The sequence below is a fragment of the Bos indicus genome, chromosome 1 (assembly GCF_029378745.1).
Source record: "Bos indicus isolate NIAB-ARS_2022 breed Sahiwal x Tharparkar chromosome 1, NIAB-ARS_B.indTharparkar_mat_pri_1.0, whole genome shotgun sequence".
Taxonomy (NCBI): domain Eukaryota; kingdom Metazoa; phylum Chordata; class Mammalia; order Artiodactyla; family Bovidae; genus Bos; species Bos indicus.
Genome location: NC_091760.1, coordinates 29,857,335 through 29,880,747, shown reverse-complemented (window position 1 = coordinate 29,880,747; position 23,413 = coordinate 29,857,335). Strand labels below are relative to the sequence as shown.

General features: G+C 35.8%; 1 protein-coding gene across 1 annotated transcript in view; it reads left to right on the top strand.

Moving 5' to 3' along the window:
- Positions 1-21,798, top strand: part of GBE1 (1,4-alpha-glucan branching enzyme 1) — a 312,452-nt gene extending 290,654 nt beyond the window's left edge. Inside the window, exons 15-16 of the mRNA XM_070786524.1 lie at positions 12,714-12,831; positions 21,029-21,798. Coding sequence (XP_070642625.1) covers positions 12,714-12,831; positions 21,029-21,085 — 175 coding nt within the window. The 3' untranslated portion in view covers positions 21,086-21,798. The remainder of the gene's footprint in view (positions 1-12,713; positions 12,832-21,028) is intronic.
- Positions 21,799-23,413: the final 1,615 nt, after the last annotated feature.

Below are 23,413 nucleotides of genomic sequence, written 5' to 3'. Positions count from 1 at the left end.
ACCCTAATAATGGAAAAATGCCTAATTCCTATTTTATTTGTGAAATTTATCTGTGAAACTTACTGATATTCTTGGTAGTTATATGTTATGAACTGTTGAATAAGGAAAGCATTTTTTAGATGCTATCAAGTAAAATCATTTAATTAATGAATGTATAACTTAAGTATGGTCATATTACCTCTCATTGTTGTTGAGTCGCTAAGACATGTCCAACTCTGCGACTCCGTGGACTGTAGCCCACCAGGATCCTCTGTCTGTGGGATTTCCCAGCCAAGAATACTGGGATAGGTTGCCATTTCCTTCTCCAGGGGATCTTCCTGACCCAGGAATTGAACCTGCATCTCCTGCATTGCAGGCAGATTCTTTACCACTGAGCTACAAGACAAGCCCCATTACCTTTTATTGGCAGACAATAAATGTCTATTATAGGAACACTAATTGAAACAAAATTATTTTCTGTCTGTAAAATTATAACCATTACTGTAATTTTTCTAATAAGCTCTTTATTATTTTTGTTTTTGCGTGCTTAGTCACTTCAGTCATGTCTGATTCTTTGCAACCCTATGGACTTAGCCCACCCTCGGGGCTCCTCCCAGGCAAGAATACTGGAGTGGGTTGTCATTTCCTGTTCCAGGGGATCTTCCTGACCCAGGGATCAAACCCACGTCTTGGGTCTCCTGCATTTTCTGGCAGTCTTTACCACTGTACCATGAAGGAAATCCCCTTTATAATTTAGGGAGAGTCAATTTTCACTCTGCTACTTTTGCTTCTAACCCTCTTCCTTTTTGTCCAGTTAAGGAAAACAAAAGAAAAATTAGTTTCTATGGTGGTAGCATTCTTTTCTGATTCTGAAACATTCTTTTCTTAAGTTTATTCTCTTACCCTAACATTTTTATCTCACAAAAGCTCATGTAACTTATATGATAGTAGATGTTTCTGGGTCTCATATTTGTAAACATTGAGAAATATGCTCTTATTACTTTGTTGTTCAATCATTCAGTCATGTCTGACTCTTTGCAACCCCATGGACTCCAGCATTCCAAGCTCCCCTGACCTTCACTATCTCCCAGAGTTTGTTCAAACTCATGTCCATTGAGTTGACGAGGCCATCCAACCTCTCATCCTCTGTCGCCCCCTTCTCTTCCTGACTTCAAAATTTCCCAGCATTAGGGTCTTCTCCAATGAGTCCACTGTTCACATCAGGTGGTCAAAGTATTGGAGCTTCAGCATCAGTCCTTCCAGCGAATATTCAGGACTGATTGATTTCCTTTAGGATTGACTGGTTGGATCTCCTTGCTTTCCAGTGGGATTCTAAGAGTCTTCTCTAACACTGCAGTTCAAAAGCATCAATTCTTTGGTGCTCAGCCTTCTTTATGGTCCACCTCTCACATCCATACATGACTAGTGGAAAAGCCATAGCTTTGACTAGACAGACCTTTACTGTGTCTGCTTTTTAATGCAGTGTCTAGCTTTGTCATAACTTTTCTTCCAAAGATAAAGCGTCTTTTAATTTCATGGCTACAGTCCCCATCTGCAGTGATTTTGGAGCCCAAGAAAATAAAGTCGATCACTGTTTCCATTGTTTCCCAGTCTATTTGCATGAAGTGATGGGACCAAATGCCATGATCCTATTTATTTGATGTTGAGTTTGAAGCCAGCTTTTTCATTCTCCTCTTTCACTTTCATCAAGAGGCTCTTTAGTTCTTCTTCACTTTCTGCCATAAGGGTAGAATCACCTGCATACCTGAGGTTACTGATATTTCTCCCAGCAATCTTGATTCCAGCTTGTGCTTCATCCAGCCCTGCATTTTGCATGATGTACTCTGCATATAAGTTAAATAAGCAGGGTAACAGTATACAGCCTTGACGTACTCCTTGCCCAATTTGGAACCAGTCTGTTGTTTGATGTCCAGTTCTAGCTGTTGTTTCTTGACCTGCATACAGATTTCTCAGAAAAAATTCTCTTTCAGAATTTTCTGCAGTTTGTTGTGATTCACATAGTCAAAGACTTTCCCATAGTCAATGAAGCAGAAGTAGATTTTTTTTTTTTTTGAATCCTCTTGCTTTTTCTATCATCCAGTGGATGTTGGCAATTAGACCTCTGATTCCTCTGCCGTTTCTAAATTCAGCTTGTACATCTGAAGTTCTCAGTCCATATACTCTTGAGGCTTCACTTGCAGATTTTTGAGCATTACCTTGTTAGCATGTTAAATGAGTACAACTGTGTGGTAGTTTGAATAATCTTTGGCATTGCCCTTCTTTGGGACTGTAATGAAAACTGACCTTTAAAATGCAATACTTGTTAAATAACTATAAAAATAAATAATTAAGTCTACATAGAATTTGATTCAAAATGTGCCAGAGTTTTTACTCATTCAATTGTGTAAGTTATCTTTATGTTTGACTATCACAGCCAAAACATTTGATGATTTTGTTTTGAATTGTACAAAAATGCACTTTGCAAAAACAACTCAGCAGCTTACTCTTTCCATGTGTAATTCTCTTCCACATCTGCCTAGTAAGATTAAACCAATATGATGGGTTTATAGATGCTTGTAAAGTACTATACTAGATTTATTATACCCCTGGGAAACACATATATTAACAATCACATAATGTGAGTTTACAGCTCTTTCACTCAATGTTTTTGATGCCTATGGAGAAATGTTTACTTTGAACCTTTCCTCTCACAATGCTTAACCTAGGGAAAATTTTGATAGGCATGGGCTGTGTGCCCAGAAGTGCTCAGGAATGACTGGGCATAATGATGCATGTTTGGGCACATACACACACATCCACAAACTCCAGTAGGCTTCGCTTGACACTTTCTCAAGGGAAGCTAGCTCAGCCCCTTCTCATTTACCTTTCTAAAGCACCGAGTTAGCCCTAAGGTATTAGATTTTCTATTTGATCTTAAAAATTAAAATGCAAAGAAGCATATATATTGACTATGGTAGCGGTGGTTCTTAGTCACTAAGACATGTCCGTGTCTTATGATCCCATGGACTGTAGCTCAACAGGCTCCTCTGTCCAAGGGATTTCCCTCACAAGAATATTGGTGTGCACCAATATATTGATGATTCATTAATGCTAATAAGTTCTGACTTCAAATATATCAAAAGGATGTTTCTACTACCAACACTAAATGAATCAGCTTTCAAATGGTTAAGTATTTTAATGTTCATTTACTTTGCAGACTTTAACTGGCAGATGGTGGTAGAGTGATAGAAAATATTATACCTAAGTGCATATCCTGGCCTTGCCAAATTTTATATATATATATATATAATATATATATATAATGTACTTATATATGTGTATATATATGGTTTTCACCAGAGAAGGCAATGGCACCCACTCCAGTACTCTTGCCTGGAAAATCCCATGGACAGAGAAGCCTGGTAGTCTGCAGTCCATGGGGTCACTAAGAGTCGGACATGACTGAACGACTTCACTTTCACTTTTCACTTTCATGCGTTGGAGAAGGAAATGGCAACCCACTCCAGTGTTCTTGCCTGAAGAATCCCAGGGACGGGGGAGCCTGGTGGGCTGCCGTCTATGAGGTCGCACAGAGTCGGACACGACTGAAGTGACTTAGCAGCAGCAGCAGCAGCATATGGTTTTCACAAGTTACTGTGATGTTCAATGCTTAAGTTCAGTCATCTGTATAAAGAAAGCGCACCAGTAATGTTGATAATACAAGTCTTTGAATGTGTGTCAGCTTTAGTGAACATGTAATCATTTACCCACTTCAACTAAGAATTATATAAAATGTCTATCTCCAGGGCTCATACCAATCAGTTATTCACTTGAGAACTAATTGCTTCAAGCTGACATGCATTTGTTTAACTGTTGTGACTATTCTAAAGAGAAATCTTTTAAAATGTCTCGAGTAAAACTTTATAATGAAGTGGCATTGTGTTAGAAGTTATATTGTACAGATCTGTACAGATAAAACAAGGGAAGAAACTCAAGGTTGTTTTTTTATGACTGAAGAAGTATTAAATTATTTCTTACAGTTTAGCAAAAGTACGCATAGATCAAAACCCAGGGAGGACACTGCAGTAGGAAAATAATGCAAAGAAGATCCTCTCAGTAAATATGCCAGGTATTAATCCAGGTCCTAGGTAGAGGGAGGAGGGGTGTGTAGGGAAGGACAACTCCCTTATAGAGATTTATTTAAATTAAAGAAAGAGAAAAAATATAATAATTAAATTTATAGGATGATAAAAGTAGATAATATATGTTGAAAAATTGGGGCAATTGCAAGAGGGTGTGTTGTGTGCTTAGTCGCTCAGTCGTGTCTGAATCTTTGCAATCCCATGGACTGTGGGATTGCACAGGACGGGGGCTCCTGTGTCCGTGCAATTCTCCAGGCAAGAATCCTGGAGTAGGTTGCCATGCCCTGCTCCAGGGGATCTTCCCAACCCAGGGATCAAACCCAGGTCTTCTGCATTGCAGGCAGGGTCTTTATCAACTGAGCCACCAGGGAAGTATTTAATTTTCAGTTAGGATGTTCAGAGTAGTCTTCTCAGTCTTTCTCAAAAGCATGAGGATCATTATAAAAAAATAAAATAAAAATTTTAAGTGTGTAGTCTTCAAAGAGGCCAAGGTACTGTCCAGTTAAGCTTCATTGTTCAATCTTTTTAAATAACAGGGAAATTGTTTAGATTCTAGTGAGAATAAAGTCATGGGGGAAAGGAAGGGGAATAAAGGTCAGAAAGAAAGAAAAGGCCAAGTTGGATTAAAAAGTAAGAGAATAAGTTGACATACTTTTAGTTTTGATCACTTAAGCTAGCAGTTTAAATGGTCCAGGGCCAATAATAATAATAATAATAATATAAAGAGCAGTTAATAACTTGGGCACTTCTCCCAGTGCTAGGGACTCTGTTAAGCACTTGATGTACACTGTTTCTGTGAATCCTCACAGTTACCCGTTGATATATTATCCCGATTTTAACAATGAGAAACTTAGCTTTAAGGAAATTCAGTAACTTGCTGGAAGACACATGGTAGGTAATTAAGAACTCAGACTAGAATGTAATTGTTGGGCCCCAAAGCCATGCACCCACTGTATTTTACTGTTGTAGGAAGCTTTCTCCTATTCTTATCTGTCTGCATGAAATGGCTTAGATGATGCTTACTTATGCTTGCAATTCTCATTATTTTTCAGGAATTTTGAAGTTTCCCTTCTTCTTCTTTATATATAAAGATCTTCTCCCTTTATATATATTGCATAGAACTCAATTAAAGGCTGTATTAACATAAGTTTGAGTGAAGATGTTTCTTTATAGCCTATGTTAAAATTGAGTTCAAAACCACAATATATTTGTAAAAAATGTTGCATCTGCATGATCAAAATTCATTTTGATGAGAAAGCATGTATTTGAAAGATGTATAAAAATCTGTTGTTTTTCTCTTTTGCAGTTCTCACTAGCTAATATTGCTTCATCAAATAATTGAATTTATAAGTTCTTTGGATAATCCTTGGGGCTTCCTTGGTACCTCAGTTGGTAAAGAATCTGCTTGCAGTGCAAGAGACCAGCTTTCAATCCCTGGGTCAGGAAGATCCCCTGGAGAAAGGAATGGCAACCCACTCCAGTATTCTTGCCTGGGAAACCCCATGGACAGAGTAACCTGGTGAGCTACCATCCATGGGGTCCCAAGAGTTGGATAGGATGTAGCAACTAAACCACTACCCTTGGGTAATTGTTAGTGGCACAGACAAAGAGCAACAATTTTAAAGGGTAGTTAGTCTATAAGTATAAGCATATTTTTTTGTTATTTTCTTTTCTTGAGTTACTGAGAAAAAAAATGACATTTTTTAGTTCAATTATATAATCTTCTAGGACAAAGAAAAGTTCCTAATTAGGTTAGTCAAAGAATTCTGTAAAGTATTTAGAATAATATTCTTATTTGCATAGAGAAATATGTAGTGCTCAATATTTTATATTATCATTTGATTTGCTGTTACTGATGTGTGTCATTAAGCATGCCTAAGAATAAACTAATAATTTGCGTGCAAATGCATTTCAAAAAGCATAGCAATCCATTAATTAATGTGGTAGATTATATTTGAGTCCCTCCTCCTTTGAGTTTGTTTTATTGCTATTCTGCATTGTACAGTTTCTAAGAATGTATAATTAAGGAAGTAAATTTGCATGGACTAGAGTTTATTTTTTAGGCTACAGTCAGAAACCTGTTCATGAAAGAAGCAGATCCTAAACTATACTATAAATATACTTTTGTTTTGCATTTAATTAAAACATGTGGTTGTCATTTAAACTTGTAATGAAGATAGTGTTCACAAACTTGAATTCATATATAGCTGCTATATTGAATTTGATCCTTTTTGCAAAGACAATAAAATTTTAATGTAAACTAATAAGAACTTTAAAAAACATATTGTACCCTTAAAGGGAAGCTCCATTTGCCTTTCATTATAATTTAAAATATACTTTGACTATATTCAATAGTAAATTTCCTATTTATTTTTATATTACCCTCTTTTATTTTAGCAATATTATAATATTGTAGGAGTTTTTTAAAACTAAAGTTAGGTAGAGAAAAAAAGCTAAATGGATATTGTCTATTGAAAGTAATATACTCATAAATGCCCACAGCCATAAAATAGTTTCAAACAAATAATGAAAATATCAGAACTTATTTCCAGTGGTGAATTTTTAAGTCGCTATATATTCTAGTTGACAAAGCTAAAGACAGAAATGCCTAAATCAGACACACACACGCACCTGCCTCACTCTAACACACATATACATCCATAAAATATACAGCAGCACAGCACTAGTTTTTGCTACTTCTGTATTTGGAAGGAGACCAGAGAGAGCAAACTAAAGGTTGTCATTTATGACCTGGTCTATGGTTCAGGACAATAAATGAGGTATAGTTTAAGTATACTTATGAAATAGAGGGGCAGATCTATTTGAGATGCTATACAGCCAAAAAGCTATACAAGATTTGTGAATTGTGGTTGGCAATAAATTAAATTCAACTTATGAAGCATAAAAGGAGGAACATTATGTTAGAACACGGAGGCAAGTCTTGTGCTGGCTAGTTATCTTTAGACTGTTAAAAACATGAAATTATTTTTATTTTCTACCACCTATTCTTAGATTGCCAGATGTTTGTTTACAGTTCCTTAGAATTTTGTACCTAATGTTTTCTGCCTTTGATAATACATTCTCTCTCCTAGGGTCACTTAACTCCCAAAAGTTATTGCAATCATAATACTGTGGGTGGGTTGATTAAGAGTCATATCTGAAAATATCATACCAAATTCATATGATCTAAGTGTACATTTTTTAACATGTCATCAACTGGGATATGTCTTATAGTGATTGGCATGGTAGTGATATTTTTCTTTTTAGTGCAGTCATATAAAATAATTCATCTTAAAATCGATGGTGTCTTAGATTTAAAGATATATGGTGACTTACCAGCTTTGCCATCTTTATGGTCATCTACTCACTAGAGAACCTCTTTTATTGTCACTCAGTCTGAAACCTCAGGGTTTGTACCTTACAATAAATTTCCCTAGTTTCATCAGCAGGAGTGAAGTGAGTTTAGTGCAGAATGGTATAAATGATAGTACTTCTTACATCAAAATCCTTATACTTTGAACAGACACTTTATCAAGTGGCTGAGCAAACACAGCAGCTTTTGAAGTATTTGAAGAGCCATTGAATTTAAGAGTCTTCATGCCTTCACTGTTCTTTAATCTTATTAGTACATGTCTTCAGAACATGGCTCTTTCTTGGTTCAAATTTAAGGACATAGATTATAAAATAATGTTTAAAACTTCTTATCAACTTCAACCTGTTGATAGATATATCAAATACTTAGGAAGCTCTTGAATTTAAAATAAGAAGAAATCAAAATATTTTAAAATGATATCCAAATGGATAGGGATCTATTTGATCTCCTTTTTAAAAAATCTCCATAAAATTTTTATCATTCTTTCCCTGCTCTATTTTCCCAAATTGAGCAAAGTACATTCTGTATTCCCCAAACAACAGATCAAATGAACCAACTGAGCAAGAAATTGATCTAGAACAGATGCAAACCTGATATTCAGACTCCTTAAGTAACGTTAAGAATTACAGTCCTTTAGCACCAATCTTTTAAACTTAATTAAACACTAGGATATCACTTTATCCTTTTTTCTTATTTTTTTTTAATTCATGCCACATTCATTCCAGCCTCTATATGCTTAGAATCTCAAAATTTGAATTAAACAAAGAAACTGCCAACAAAAACACTCTGCCTGATTCTTGGCATAAAACAGGCACCCACTTGTGGAGAGTAGGGTAATTAAGTCTATGTTTGACCTGTGTCTACATCCCAGCTCTGCCATGAAACTTACTGTGTGCCTTTGGGCACAACTCTTCCCCTTCTAAGTGTTTCCTCAAATTGGGCATCAGATTCCCATTTGAGTACCATCAGTTGTACATACAAAAAAAACCTCATTGGTTTATATATGTTTCTCCTTTTGTACTATCCAAGTTTAACCACCACTCTTAGATTCCTGGTGGGTTTTTCTGACTTAGTGTTTCCCTTGTTCATTCTATTCTACCCTCAACCTTCAGGTTAATTTTGGTTGTTTTTGATTAGCATAACCTTTCTCACAAAGCATTCTCACACTTAATAATTATAAAATAAATCTGAACAGTCTAGCCATCCTTCAAAGCTTTTTTGTTTATAAACTGTCAATCCTGCCTTCTCTCCTTGGCTGTACCTCTCACTGAATATTGCCTTCTGCTTTATTTATGGACATTCATATGTGTTTCTAATCTCCCCTTAACAGGCTATGACTTGCACATAAACTAAAACTACATCTTAGTCATTTTTTTAATATCTTGCACAGAGCCTCCTACATGTGTGTATTTATTAAGTGAATGGGAAAAATAATTTCTTCTACATTCCTCTAATATAAAATATAAGACATGTAATTTGGCCTTTCTTCATGAATCAGAATTGTCATCCTGAATATCAGTTTCAGAGATGTACTGAGAAGCCATAATGAGAAGGCACTCTGCTAGATGTAGTGAGGCAGCTATGAATAACAGAGACGTGGAGGTGCTGAGATGTCCTGCTAAATTTATCTACTGTGGAATTGGAAATCCTATGAAGAAGACAGTTTAAGGGTAAACTAGTTCTGAGTTATATTTTCAGAGGGATATTCTTTAGTGGCAGACAGGGCAGGGCTCTGTAGGGGTGTTGATGCTATGTGGGTCCCACATCATGTGTGTAATCTGTGTGTGTGTCTGCGTGTACATGAGAAAGAGGGAGTGAGGGAATGCCTGAATGAGAAGAGAAAAACAAAAATCCAGATGCCCAGATAACCGTTTTAGAAATGTTTACTCTAAGCAGTGTTTGTAAAAGATGGGGTTTCCTGATTCTTAAACAATATAGTAATTTACAATTATAAAGCTCTGTCACAATCATTACTTTTAATCTAGTGTTTTGAATTGTTGGAATTTCTGGAATTAAGGGTTGTGTTTTCTAAAGGAAGTTATTGTAGTCCCTGGGTAATATAGACACAGGACTGGGTAATTCCAAAGTAGCCATGGCAGAATTTTTGCTTTAAATTACAGATCAGAGAAATAGGTCTAAACTGATGTTTTGAAACTTTATGGCTTTTCCTTTAAAGCTATAAATTATATACATTAAGTGAGTAGATTCTTACCATTTTCAGTGTGATAATCCCTTTCAATGTCAAAAATATATCGATCCTTATATAACAACTGCTCTTTCAGTATCCTTCACTGAGAAAATATATAGGCAAAAAACTTACTATAAATTCTGTGACTTTTGAAAAGCCTCTATGTCATATTAATCAAAAAAGTGCACATTCTTTGAAATATAGTACCAAATGGGTATAAGAACACATTATTTAGTCTTCACACAGGTATATATAGAATCCCAGGCCCTTATAATAAGGTAATTACTTATTCTGTGAGACTCTTATGATAACACAGTGGCCAGTGACCATCCACCCACAGGTCGGGAATCAGTGCTTTTCATGATATGTTTCCTTTCTTCAGTCACTACTACCAATAATCTATGTTGTTAACCAATAACTTAATAATTGAGAAAGTATTTCTGAACGGATGTATTTCTGAAGGTGTTTCAGAATGGATTCTAGGTCTTCATTCTCTAAACTGTATTGTACTCTTTTTGTTTTTGTTTAATGCTTGTTGAAGATTCTTGCAAGTATTTAATGAACTAGGATGAAGAACAAAATTTAGTAGTTCCTTTCATACCACCGGGCTTCATTTATTTACCATGTCTCTAATGATTTGTTCTCACTATCCTGTCCCTATTTCTCCAGTAAATAAATCACATGCTCAAGTCCTGTGAGTATGTTTGGAATGTGCTTGTGCCCTGTAGTCACCTTTTGAACTCAGTCTTTGTCCCTTTCCCTCTGCTTTAAGCTCATTAACATGCTGATTGTTAGTCTAGATTTGCATTCGAGTAGACTGACCTGGATTGACTGAAATGGAGTCACCACTCCCAGCAAAATTCCTATGGTGCAACTATCTGCATCTCTTAAACAAAGGTCTAGGAATGAAAATGATAGTCATAGCTTCTTATCCCCATGTACTTTAAATGTGATAGCTTTTGCTGTAATAAAAATATACAAACATTTCTGAGATTAAATACCAGGAAAATGCAAAGCACCTAGGCACCCATCTGTCTCCCTCCTTAAGCTAGAAGAAACTTAAATTTCTAAGTATCCATGTATATTTACTTGTAGATTTTTTAACCAAGTATTTCTAGGCATTCTGATATAAATTTGAACATAGTAACCATAGCTGTTCTTTTGTTATAAATACAATACTCAGTCAACTCAGTCAGTTCAGTTTAGTTGCTCAGTTGTGTCCAACTCTTTGCGACCCCATGGACTGCAGTGCGCCAGACCTCCCTGTCCATCACCAACTCCCAGAGTTTACTCAAACTCATGTCCATTGAGTTGGTGATGCCATCCAACCATCTCATCCTTTGCCGTCCCCTTCTGCTCCTGCCTTCAATCTTTCCCAGCATCAGGGTCTTTTCAAATGAGTCAGCTCTTCGCATTAGGGGGCCAAAGTATTGGCATTTCAGTTCAGCATCAGTCCTTCCAATGAACATTCAGAACTGATTTCCTTTAGGATAGATTGGTTGGATCTCCTTGCAGTCCAAGGGACTCTCAAGAGTTTTCTCCAACACCACAGTTCAGAAGCATCAATTCTTTAAACCAGCACTCAGCTTTCTTTATAGTCCAACTCTCACATCCGTACATGACTACTGGAAAAACAATAGCCTTGACTAGATGGACTTTTGTTGGCAAAGTAATGTCTCGGCTTTTTAATATTCTATGTTGGTCATAACTTTTCTTCCAAGGAACAAGTGTCTTTTAATTTCATGGCTGCAATCACCATCTGCAGTGATTTTAGAGCCCCCCAAAATAAAGTCAGCCACTGTTTCCCCATCTATTTGCCATGAAGTGATGGGACCAGATGCCATGGTCTTAGTTTTCTGCATGTTGAGCTTTAAGCCAATTTTTCACTCTCCTCTTTCACTTTCATCAAGAGGCTCTTTAGTTCTGCTTTACTTTCTGCCATAAGGGTGGTGTCATCAGCATATCTGAGGTTATTGATGTATCTCCCGGCAATCTTGATTCCAGCTTGTGCTTCATCCAGCCCAGCGTTTCTTATAATGTACTCTGCATATAAGTTAAATAAGCACATATAAGTTAAATAAATACAATACTGCTGCTGCTGCTGCTAAGTCGCTTCAGTCGTGTCCGATTCTGTGCGACCCCATAGATGGCAGCCCACCAGGCTCCCCTGTCCCTGGGATTCTCCAGGCAAGAACACTGGAGTGGGTTGCCATTTCCTTCTCCAATGCATGAAAGTGAAAAGTGAAAGTGAAGTCACTCAGTTGTGTCCGACTCTTAGCGACCCCATACAAATAGTTCATTGTGAAAAATCGGGTGTTAAATTGTAGCAGATCACATGATTACAGCATGGATTCTGTGGCATAATGGACAGTATGTTTACATGATCTTGTGCATTAATAGAAGCATGTGTCTGTAACCAAGGGTGCTTGGTCTTCAGAACACACGGGCACCCTTAGTTCACTTCTGTGTTCCTCACTTTGTCAACCAGGATCTAGCAAACTAGAATGAATTCAGAGACGGGAAAAGAGAAACAGCCATATCAAGTGAGAAATGATCGAAGGTTCTCGGATTCTATTTAACAAGTATTTAGTAATATATGTAGAGGATCAATGGAGATAGCATAGCTATTAAATATTTGAAAGCTACTGTATTTTGAACTTATTCTTTATGGCTTTTCTGGGTGGAAAAAGTTTTCACAAAATCAAAATTCTGCTCAATATGGAGAAGAATTTCTAAAAAATGGAATTGGTTGGTTGCAGAAAGAAGAAAGTAGATTCTTCACTAATAGGTATAGATGATCATGTGCCAAGCTGTGATAAAAGGATAACAAAGGTCCCGTGGGTGTGTGGACTAGATAGCCTACAGAGCCCCTTTCAAACATGAGAAGCTGAAATAGTAGAGAAGAAATGAGAACATTGCACAAATCATCATTTAACATTGTTCAGAATACTTGCTACTAAATCCTGTCTCAGACATATTATGTAATGTCTCATTCAACTCCTGAACTGTTGTAATTCCTTAAGAGCTGTACGTACAAAATTGTGCTCGATTCAGATGCAGCAGAATACGGAGGACACAAGAGACTGGACCACAATACCGAATTCTTCTCTGAACCTTTTGAACATAATAACTGTCCCTGTTCTCTTTTGGTAAGTAAGGTTTTAAGGTATTTTCATTTCATTTAAATTTATTCTGTATTTTCAAAGTGATGCCTTTTTGTCCAAGAAAACAACTCTTCAGCAAGTAAGCAACATGGAAACAAGGCAGGGAGTAGGGAAGGGGTATTGATGGCACTAAGGAAACATGCAACGTGTGGTGCTGGACCCACTGGGTTTTGGAAAACCAAATAGTAAAGGATATTTAGCAGACAGTTGGGGAAATTTGAATATTAATAGGATTAAAAATTATTTCTCAAGACATAAGAGGAAGCCAGGTTTTAGCTTTCCTTCTATTATATTTCTAACTTTTCTACAACAATTTCCTTTTCTTCTGTTCTTGCAGCTTTCTGTGTTATGGACTATCAAATAAAGTTTCATTTTAAACATCTTAAAAGAATCTGTATATACCTTTTTTTTTCTTTCATGTAGTCATTAAAGACTGTGAATTCACTCTAGTTATAGAATTCTCTGGTTTCTTTGTATTACTGAGGAGAGTGTTGTTTTATATTAACTAAATTTCACTTTGTGAGGTTGACACAATGACAGGATACTGCTTTAAACTACTAAATTGAATTTCTTTTTAAAATGTAGACTAAAATTTTGCCATTTACAACAATATGGATGGATCTGGAGGGTATTATGCTTAATGAAAGAAGTCAGAGAAAGACAGATACTATTTGTGATCGCTTATATGTGGAATCTAAAAAATAAACAAGTGAATATAACAAAACAGAAATCGAGTCACAGATATAAAGAATAAACTAGTGGTTACCAGTGGGGATAAGGAAGGGGTAGCAACAGGACAGAGTTAGGGATTAAGAGGTACAAAATACTATTTATGAAGTAAATAAGCTGCACAGATATATTGTACAGCACAGAAAATATAGCCAATATTTTATAACTATGAATGGAGTATAATGTATAAAAAGATCTGAATCATGCCGTATACCTGAAACTATATTTCAATAAAAAAAATTGTAATGTAGAATTTAGAAATTCTGCATAGGTGGAGAAATTCTTCATTTATGGCCAAGTCCACATCTGTATTATACATGTTTCACTTTCTGTGACTAGTCAAGTATCCCTCTCTTTCTTTCTCATCCCTCTTCTACCTGTCTGTCTCAGTGCAGTTTTTTTTCTGCTTGTTTCACAAGGAGAAGACTTGGATTAAGATTTGTTTCATGTATGTAAGGCCAAGGTGTATCCCATAATGTATAGTTTTATCATTGCTGTTTAATTCTTTCATTAAAAAAAAAATTAGGTAAATATCAAACATGAGAATCTGTATGATACCCCTTGCTCCGCCCTTTTGCTACTATATTCCCACCTCCCAGGATGGTGACAGCACCTTACTTTGTAAGCTGCTGTTATATATGTCAAAGACAGCAGCATGAAATAAAAGAGCAGAGATGAATAAGATTAAATTGTTGATGATCAGCTCTGAGCAAAGCCAATAGCCTTTGGAGACCTAAGTGTTACCCTCGGTGTGTGTGTAGGGTGGTGGTATTGATGCTGATGTTGATGTGGCTTTAGATGGAAACACAAATTTATATGTATTTTCAAGAGGGAGGGCTCACAGGTGCTAGCAGGTTCTTTCTTCACAGAATGCTTGCTGTGGTTGTCAGAACATTCAGTTTTGACATGTAAAATAAGACTGATAAAAATAGTTTCTGAAATGAATGAGAAAATGATTTTAAAGCTCTGAAATAACTAAAGAGTTAGAGGCCCCTGAGGGGTTAGGGAAGGTGACTGAGCTCATAAGGAGGGGTCATGGAGAAGCAGCACCCAACTGTGATAAAGCCAAACTTGAACCAGTTGATATAGACTGAAAGGAATTTGAAATTTCAGCCAGCAAATAGGTTACATAGCTAACTTTCCTAAAGGTTCATGTAGCCAAAGAGGTTTATGTTGGTGAAGGAAGCCTGGTAATACAGGGAAAAGATCACAAAATGTCATGGCAGGGGCTTTGGGGTTAAGTCGCCAGTCCGCCACTTATGAATACCAGCTATGAGAACTTGAGTAATTTGACCTTTTTGTGCCTGAGTTTGTCTAAGGATTAATAATAGTATCCTGCCTACAGCAAGAGATTCTTAGGTATAAATTCATTAACACAGCCAAGTTTTGGGGAAACTGCAAAATGCTGCTGTACATATATTTTTAAATTATTATTGTCATGGCTGTTCAATATTTATTTAGGTATTCTAAGCATGCCAAGACACTAGATGCTTTGAGGACATTCTCCCAACTTTGGAGAAATTATCGTCTTAGGCGAGGGCTTGCAATCTTTGAGGCTGGGCAGAAAATATCTTGACATCCTTTTGATTTTTTAAGGGCAAAGATATTCTGTCATAATTAAAACAAGCCAAGTAACCAGTGGCAGCCACAGACAGGAGATTACTTTTCAAGCACTAATTAAATTGATCTTGCAAATATGGACTGTGCAGTTCTAAATGAGCTGATGGAATGGAGAATGTCACATAAGTCTCCATAACAGGTAGAGAGATACAGCCGTGCAAGCATATAAGAAATAGAGCAGAGCTTAACTACCACCTGTGATAGAATTCTGATCCCGCTGGGTCAGGAGGTAAATATTAGTTCTATCTTCCCAGCAGCAGCATCTTGTTTTTGATGACTACAGGTGCTTTAGGAATAACTCATTTAAAATAAATCTTTAGATTCCAAATGAAATGATCATGGGTTTTAATGTAAAAAATAAGGCACCTGGAAAATTAACTGCACTACAATTTAAAAAAAAAAGGGGTTGGTGGTTAGGGATGATTTCTTAAACAAGGTGTGGGTACATAAAATAGTCATAGTATTCATTATGGTATTGTGATTTTTGAATAATTTATATTAATGCAATGTAATAATTCTTTTTTATAAAATAAGGGGGCCCCAGTAGACCAGAAAATCCAATAAAACAAATTCCTTCTTACCTGAGTTATCTTTTGAAGATTCAAATATACATCTAGTATAAGAATGTCTCATTATAACAGAACTCTTTATTGAACTGATAGATAATGTGCTGGGATCCAGTCAGGTTTTAGGTCTCTTTTGACCTGCCTTCTGCCTCCCACATGCCTAGAATAAAGAGGGAAGGGGAGACAAAAATGTAACTTTTCCAGGAAATTTCTGTCCATCACAACTAGCACACTGTATTTGCCAAAGCTTAATTTGCAAGCTCAGTAATCCATAGGATCTGCTGAATAAGTGTCAAATCTGTTTTCAAAGATAGCAACAAACAGAACTCAAAGGAATCTTAAAATAGCCATACATGCTGCAGCTTCAGCAGGTACCACCCCAGCATCTTCTTGATGTGCTCCATCAGTTAAAACTGTGAAACCAGAGAACTGCATGTGTACTGCTGCTGAAATGTATATGCTAAGGTTGGAGTATCTCACAAATGCCAAGAAGCTATAAGGCAGAACCTTTCCATTCTGCTTTACTGGCAGTTTTTGGAAACTCCATTTTAGCATAATGATTTCTCTGCATTTTAGCTTCTGATATAGGAACTTATATTTAACCCGTAACTTCATCAGTAAACCAGGAGGGGCGAGGGCGCTTTCTTTTTCTTTTCTGATTCATAAATTCAGACTCCATGGCACAAATGAAAGCACAGAGATGATTGAACCTGAAATAAATTAGATTGCTTTACAATAACTTAAGTAGTCTTAATGGTGAAAGGTGAATAAAGCAATACTTTTAGCATCTATTACTTTGCCAGTAAATCTCCTTAATCTTAAGAAATAGATTTGTTTACTTCCATTCTAAATTTGGTGATTCAAAGGTAGATTTTTAGTTTAAATAGGGTGTTTGACATAGATGTATCTTTTTTATTGCCCCTCAGTTGTAGGCATTGAAAATATAAATTAAGTTGGGAAATGTTTTTTGCTCTACCAAGAATTATGAAAATGTTTAGCTTTTTTTAAAACAAATCAATTTTAATTCATAAAGTTTTCTCTTTTTCATATTTCTAAATATGTATTTCTACACAGAAATATTCACTAGATCACTTTTCTCTTAGCCTAATGCAAAATAATGAATTATAATAAGTTTTTTCCTTAGAAAATATTTTATAAATTAAAGGATATATGTGAAAATTAAAATTATTTTATGTCATCTTTATTTTTCAAAATAATTTGTGATAAACATATATGTAGATTGTTAAGATCTAATGCCCTTTTCAACAAATGCTGTTTTCACTATGATTTATACAGTTGCTAACTTTACAATTTATAAGAACATTTTAAAATTTGCCTTTTAAGTATTTTTATTGAAAATTATTTTTAAGTTTGCTGTTTCTAAATTTTTGATAACCTGTTTTCAAAAACCATGTAATTAATATTTGTAAATCAATTTTGACCCAAGAACAACATAATACTTTGCTTAGATGGCATAATATAGTAGATCATTGTATGATCAGTTTCTGTTGTTTTTTTTTTTTTCAATCCATAGTAATAGTTGGTGTAGTGATTAAGTCATTATGTAGTCAAAATAACTGGGTAGATGGTATGCATTTTGACTCTCTTAATAAATGAACCAGATTACGCTGTGGCATTCTGATTCCTTGTAAAGAACAGAGTACAAAGACAGCTAGAAAAAATAAAATTCATGACTTTACATTACACTGTCTCATATGTTCTTACTGTATGATCCTAGCTCCAAAATGTTCATGGCTTAGTGACTAGTAACGGGCATGGTGAATATGTTTATCAGCATATACTATCTGTGATGTGTATACTAAATGGTGTCTGTATACATAAGCTTAAATATGAGATATTCATATTTAAATATAAGCAGTTATATTTAAATCTACTTAAAATATGTTCATATTTCTTTTGCTATCGGAATCAAAACTATTTATAGAATTAAAATTGTAAATTGAGATTTACAGAAGCCAATACTTAGCACTAAATTATAGAGCCCCAAATTGTTTATGTTGTAATTGTCTCATCATAAGAATTAGCTCTAATTATCTTAAGTCTTTTAGTATAATTGGTAGTCATTTCCTAACTACTAAGAACATTGATTTATATATGCAGAACTCTAATAAAGAAGAAAACTCCAAAATTCATAAATAACCATAGTTAAAAAAAAATTTCTTGCTTGGGGAAATTTTTTCATATTGCTGATTCTGCAAGGGCTCTGAAGCAACATGAACACATTCTGGTAATTAACACTGCAGTGAAAAAGTATAATTACACAATATTCCTGTTAATGATATTGTACAATTATCAACCAATGGTTTTTGAGCATATAGTATTAAGCGGCCTCGAAGTGTGACTGGAATTGGTAATCATAAAGGTCCTTACATAAAATGGCCATCATCATTTAGAGAGAATTCTTAGCGCATTTTTGAACAATTAAATGCCAAAAGAGGAAATGCAGTGCATTCATTGCAAACCTTGAATTCTTACATCACCCTCTTTGTTTTACTCTTAAATTTGGGCTAGCTAAAATACCAGAGATCACAGACAGTAAGATTGCTTCTAAATTATCAGCTTATAGTTATTCATATTTCATTAATTAAATCAGTATGAGGTAATAAAATCAGGGTGGATATCGAAACGGTAAGATGCAGAACGAGACTGAGGCAGCGTCCGGGTTTATCCTGGCCACACTGAGCAGGGGCCCGCCACTCCTTGTCCTAGGCCCGGCAAGTGCTTTACCGCTTCTTTCTCAGGAGACTTGGGCCAATCAGAATCTCTTTATCTGCATATAGGGTCAAAAATACCAGAGAAATACTTTTAAGGTAAACAGAACTGAAATCCTTTTCTTCAGTCTCCCATGCTACTGAGATATTTAAATCAGTGTTCGGTTTTAACACTTCAGAACCATTCTGATTATAACCCGCTGTCCCACTGACTGCTTACACCTAGTTACTATGACTCCCTAAACTAAACAGATGGAGTAAGGCAGAACAGGTATCTCTCTCTTTTTTAAAATTTTTTGACTCTGACATGTGGCATCTTAGTTACACAACCAGGGATGGAACCTACACCCCATGCATTGGAAGCACAGAGTCTTAACCACTGAAATGCCAGGGAAGTCCCAGAACTGCTCTCTCTTGATTCATGCTTGTTTTGAGAAGATTTGGAATTGACTGAATCTGACTGTTGGTTTCTTTGATTTCTCCTCTCTGGCTTTGGTCTGTGTTGCTTTAGACTGTAGCGTCATTGTGGGAATAGGCCATAGTTTGCACTTGATCTGTCTGGACCCCTGGGTATAGTCCTGCCTTTGTTCATGGGTAGCTCCAGCTTTCTTTTGTTGAGCCAATCTTATAACAGCTTACCTATCACTGTCAAAAAGAAAATATTGAATGGAAGAGATATTAGCCATTAAATCATGATGTGGTTTAAAAGCTATATGACATTAAAAACAATGTGTAAATTGTAGGGAAACTGATTATGGCATTGAAATACACAGTTCCCCACACTTAATGAACACAAGGATATAATATTTGTCTTTTGGACGTTAAGTACTGGATTGCATACCAGTCTGAGACAGTGAGGAACCCAGTAAACTGTTAGCTTGTGTGACATTTTTCTCAGATGACAGTGCTAAGTCACTGTTACTTTTAATTCAAGATTAGAAAAACTGTTCTCTAGTTATTGCATTCATAATATAAATTTTTCAAAATTCCATCATTTAAAAACTGCTTTAATCATTAATATTCAAAATTAACTGTATTGATGTATCTGATTTTTTAAAAACAGTTGTAAGATGTCTTTATCACAGCAACCTTGTGGGAAAATGTTGTGTTCATTTGCTGACTTGAGATACACTGGGCATACAGTGGTCTCAGTCAGTGAAAATCAGCTGTTCTGTTCTTTATTTTTTTTCCCTAAAGCTCTGTGTTGTTGGTTTTTTTTCCCATCTTTCATTCTAGTTCTAAACTATAAAAGTCTTTCTCTTTTTTCTTTTAAATCATTGGTCAAGTTTTCAGTTAAAGTAGCTGAAAATTGTACCTTATTCACAAATTCAGAAATGGAGAGATACTCTCACAATGATGACAGCAATATGTAATATGACTTTTACTGTCTGCTTTGTTAATAGTAATTAATCCCTTATGTGTAAAATAGCACACAGTTAAGCATCAAGCAGTTCAAATCACTTCTCAGTTTTATAAAAATTATTTTAGATGCAAATATATTAAAGAATATCTTGTGAAATATACACATATTGATCCCACAATTACTTATTCCTTTATTCATTCTTTTATTTAGTCATCACTGGCACCTACTAAAAGTTAGAAATATGAAGACATATGGCCTCCACCCTGGTAAACCTAATAGTCTAGTGGGAAGAGTTGATCATAAACTTGAAAAAAAAAATTACAAAGTGTGTTAAATGTTCAGATAGAAGAAAAGTGGTGCTGTGATAGAAAATGAAATGGAGACACTATCAGATCTAGAGTTGTCAAAGGACACCTCTCCATGGAGTTGGGGTTTTTCAAGATCTAAGAGATAAGGAACTAGCCCAGGAAAGAGTGTTCTGAACAGGGGACCAGGCAGAGGCCAAGATCGAGAGGAAGGAGGGGAAGGATGTGGTGTGTTCAAGGACCCGCAAGGCTCTGTGGCCAGAGCTGGTAAAGGGAGAAGGGATAAGTGAAGAGCATATCTGAGAGGGGAGTTGCACATATGCAAGAAGGAGCTGAGTCAGGACTCTGCAGGGCATGCAAAGAAGTGGATTGCACCTTCAATCAGTGGCAAGCCTCTTGACTGATTTAAATTGGGGCAGGGATTAAAATACACATAGGATAACCTTATACTATTACCGTTAAGGTTTTGTTCCTAAAATGACAGGAGAAACACAAACCAGAAAGATAATAAGTGTCCTGACTTGACCAGTCTTTAGTATGTTACTTTTATTTACCTGACTAGACTAACGTTGTGACCTGGAGGGCAGCCTGCCTTCACCACCTGCTAGTTCGGAACCAGAGCCGCCAAGGAGGTTTCTGTCCTTTGTGTCTGGGGAACATCGGTTTTTGTAAAGCGTATGGAGCCCTCTAGCGGTGATCGTTTTAAAGGCGTCTTAATGCCAGAACTGTCGAATAGAGCCTCCTCAGAGCCAGTAGAATTGTAAAGGGAGCTGTAATACCATGCTTTGATATGATATCAAGTCGCTTTGATACGATATCAAGCCCAGTGTTTCTTTCAAATGCACTGACACGACTGTGTTGATATAGGTGTACATTCCAAACCGAGTGGCCCTCATCCTTCGCAATGTGGACCTGCCCAACTGAAGAGATCTGATTTCAGCTCCCACAGAGGAAGACCTGTGCTTTGTTTTCCCACGCTCACTGTCCCAGAACTTGTAATGTGTAAGCTTTTCAAAATATATTTGTCTAGACGAAATGTCCGATGTCTGAAATTCAGTATTGGTTTATGAAAATGAATGTCAAACTTTATTCTTTAAAGAGTAGAAGGGGACATGTTTTTGAAATTTTAGCAATCCTAGACTACATTGTCCAGCCATCTGAACAGCTAGGATCCTTTAAGTCTTGTATATCATGCCTTTAAAGAATTTTGCCTTACAGCCCAATTATTTAATCCTTTTAAGTTCAAATTTGAATCATGTATCCATGTTTGATTATTTCTGTTGAATGTATACAGTATTTTTTTCTAAGGCAAATATTTGGTGACTTTATTTGTTCTGGTTATCTCTTGGTCTAAATTACAAGACACTAGAGATTGTTACTTTCCTTTTTCAAAGTGTGTTTAGAAATACTGTAATAAACATATAGTAATATATAAAACAAAGAATTGTGTCAAATATAAAAGTTGTTGCTTATGAACCCATCCATGCCTTATTTTGCATAAGTTTTATCTTGTCTCTATTTCATTTAATATCTTGGTAGATGCTAGTATCTTCATTTCTGAAGGCTTGACTTGGTAATTGTAACATTTCAGAAAACATCTTTTACTTTCAACCAATAAAAAAAAATATTGCACAGTTGTCTCTGCTAATGTTTATTTTACTGTGATGTTATGGAATTTTTTTAGAGTGAAATTTAAATGCCTATCTCAGCTCTGAGACCTTCCTCACACTTATGCACATATGCATGATGGACTAGGTGTGGGAGTTAATACTTTTTTTTTCTTTAGGTACTATTTTGTAACTTGAAATTATATCAACCAACTCAGATATCTAAGCTCCTCTCCAACTCTAAACCTGAACACTTTTAGAAGCTGAGTTAACTGCTTCAACAGTTAATAGTGAGATACTCCATCATGAAATTGCCCCTTGGTATATGAAATAGCAGGCCACAAATGTGTAATCACTGATATGTAATCCATTTGTAACTGAGAAATTATGATGGGGTCGCTAGGAGTCGGGCACGACTGAGCGACTTCACTTTCACTTTTCACTTTCATGCATTGGAGAAGGAAGTGGCAACCCACTCCAGTATTCTTGCCTGGAGAATCCCGGGGAAAGAGGAGCCTAGTGGCCTGCTATCTATGGGGTCGCACAGAGTCGGACATGACTGAAGCGACTTAGCAGCAGCAGCAGCATGAAACATAAAGTATTTGTCACCTTTTTAAAGATTTAATATTTTCCTTTACGTTAATACTGACTGCTGCTTTGTTTTTAGCCTGATTATAGTGACTAATAAGGAGTACATGAAAGTCTTTCTCTTAAAAACTGGTTTAGTAATGGAAGAGATTAGCAAAAGAGACTTCTTTTATAGCTAAACCTGTGTCTTAACCATCTTCTTTATCATTTGAGTAAAACCTTAAATCTAGGGCTGACATGTGTAATTTGCTTTAATTTCAAAGTAGAGTAATAGTTTGATTTCCTGACAGCGAAGCCAGCTGATGGTGATACACCCTAGAAAACAACTGAACGAAAGCCTCCTGTAAATGCTTTTCCCCTTTCAGATATGTTATTAACATCTTAGTGCTGCCACGATCCTGTACCATGCCTGTTACTGATAATAACATAATGTACAACCCTGATGTTTTGTGTTCTAGCTTATAATTTCTTACCTTTCTTTACATTTCTTATGTATAAAGATATATGCTAATTTTCTATCATAGCTCTTTAAAAAATGATAAGGAATTACTTCACACCTAGAACTTGTTTTTTTTTCCCCCCTTCGACCTCTGTGGAAAATCATAAAGACCAGTGCAGTTATATGCTATATTTTCATTATGTTGATTGACCTTACTAATACGGTCTTTAGAATTCACAGTGTAAAGTTCAAATTTATACCTGATATAATGTAAGTTAATTGCCTTTGTCAAGTTTTTCCCCACAAGAAGGATGATAAATAGATATTGCTAGGTGTGGAAAATAAAAATATATGCAAATAAATAAAATATTGAGTCCAAAATAGAATGTGTTTGGAGTTTTTTCCTCTATCTGTCATAGCAAACAGCCTTTACAGAACATTTTAGTATTTGCAGTATACTTCACTTTACATCTCCATTTTTATATCAGTAACATTCTCATCATCATTTCCGGTGAGAATATTTTTTCTTTTTATTGGTTAAACATTTTCAATAATTACAACAGATAGATGCAAAATTTTATTCTGTCTGCCCTATAATAATGTTTTCTTCTCTGTTGT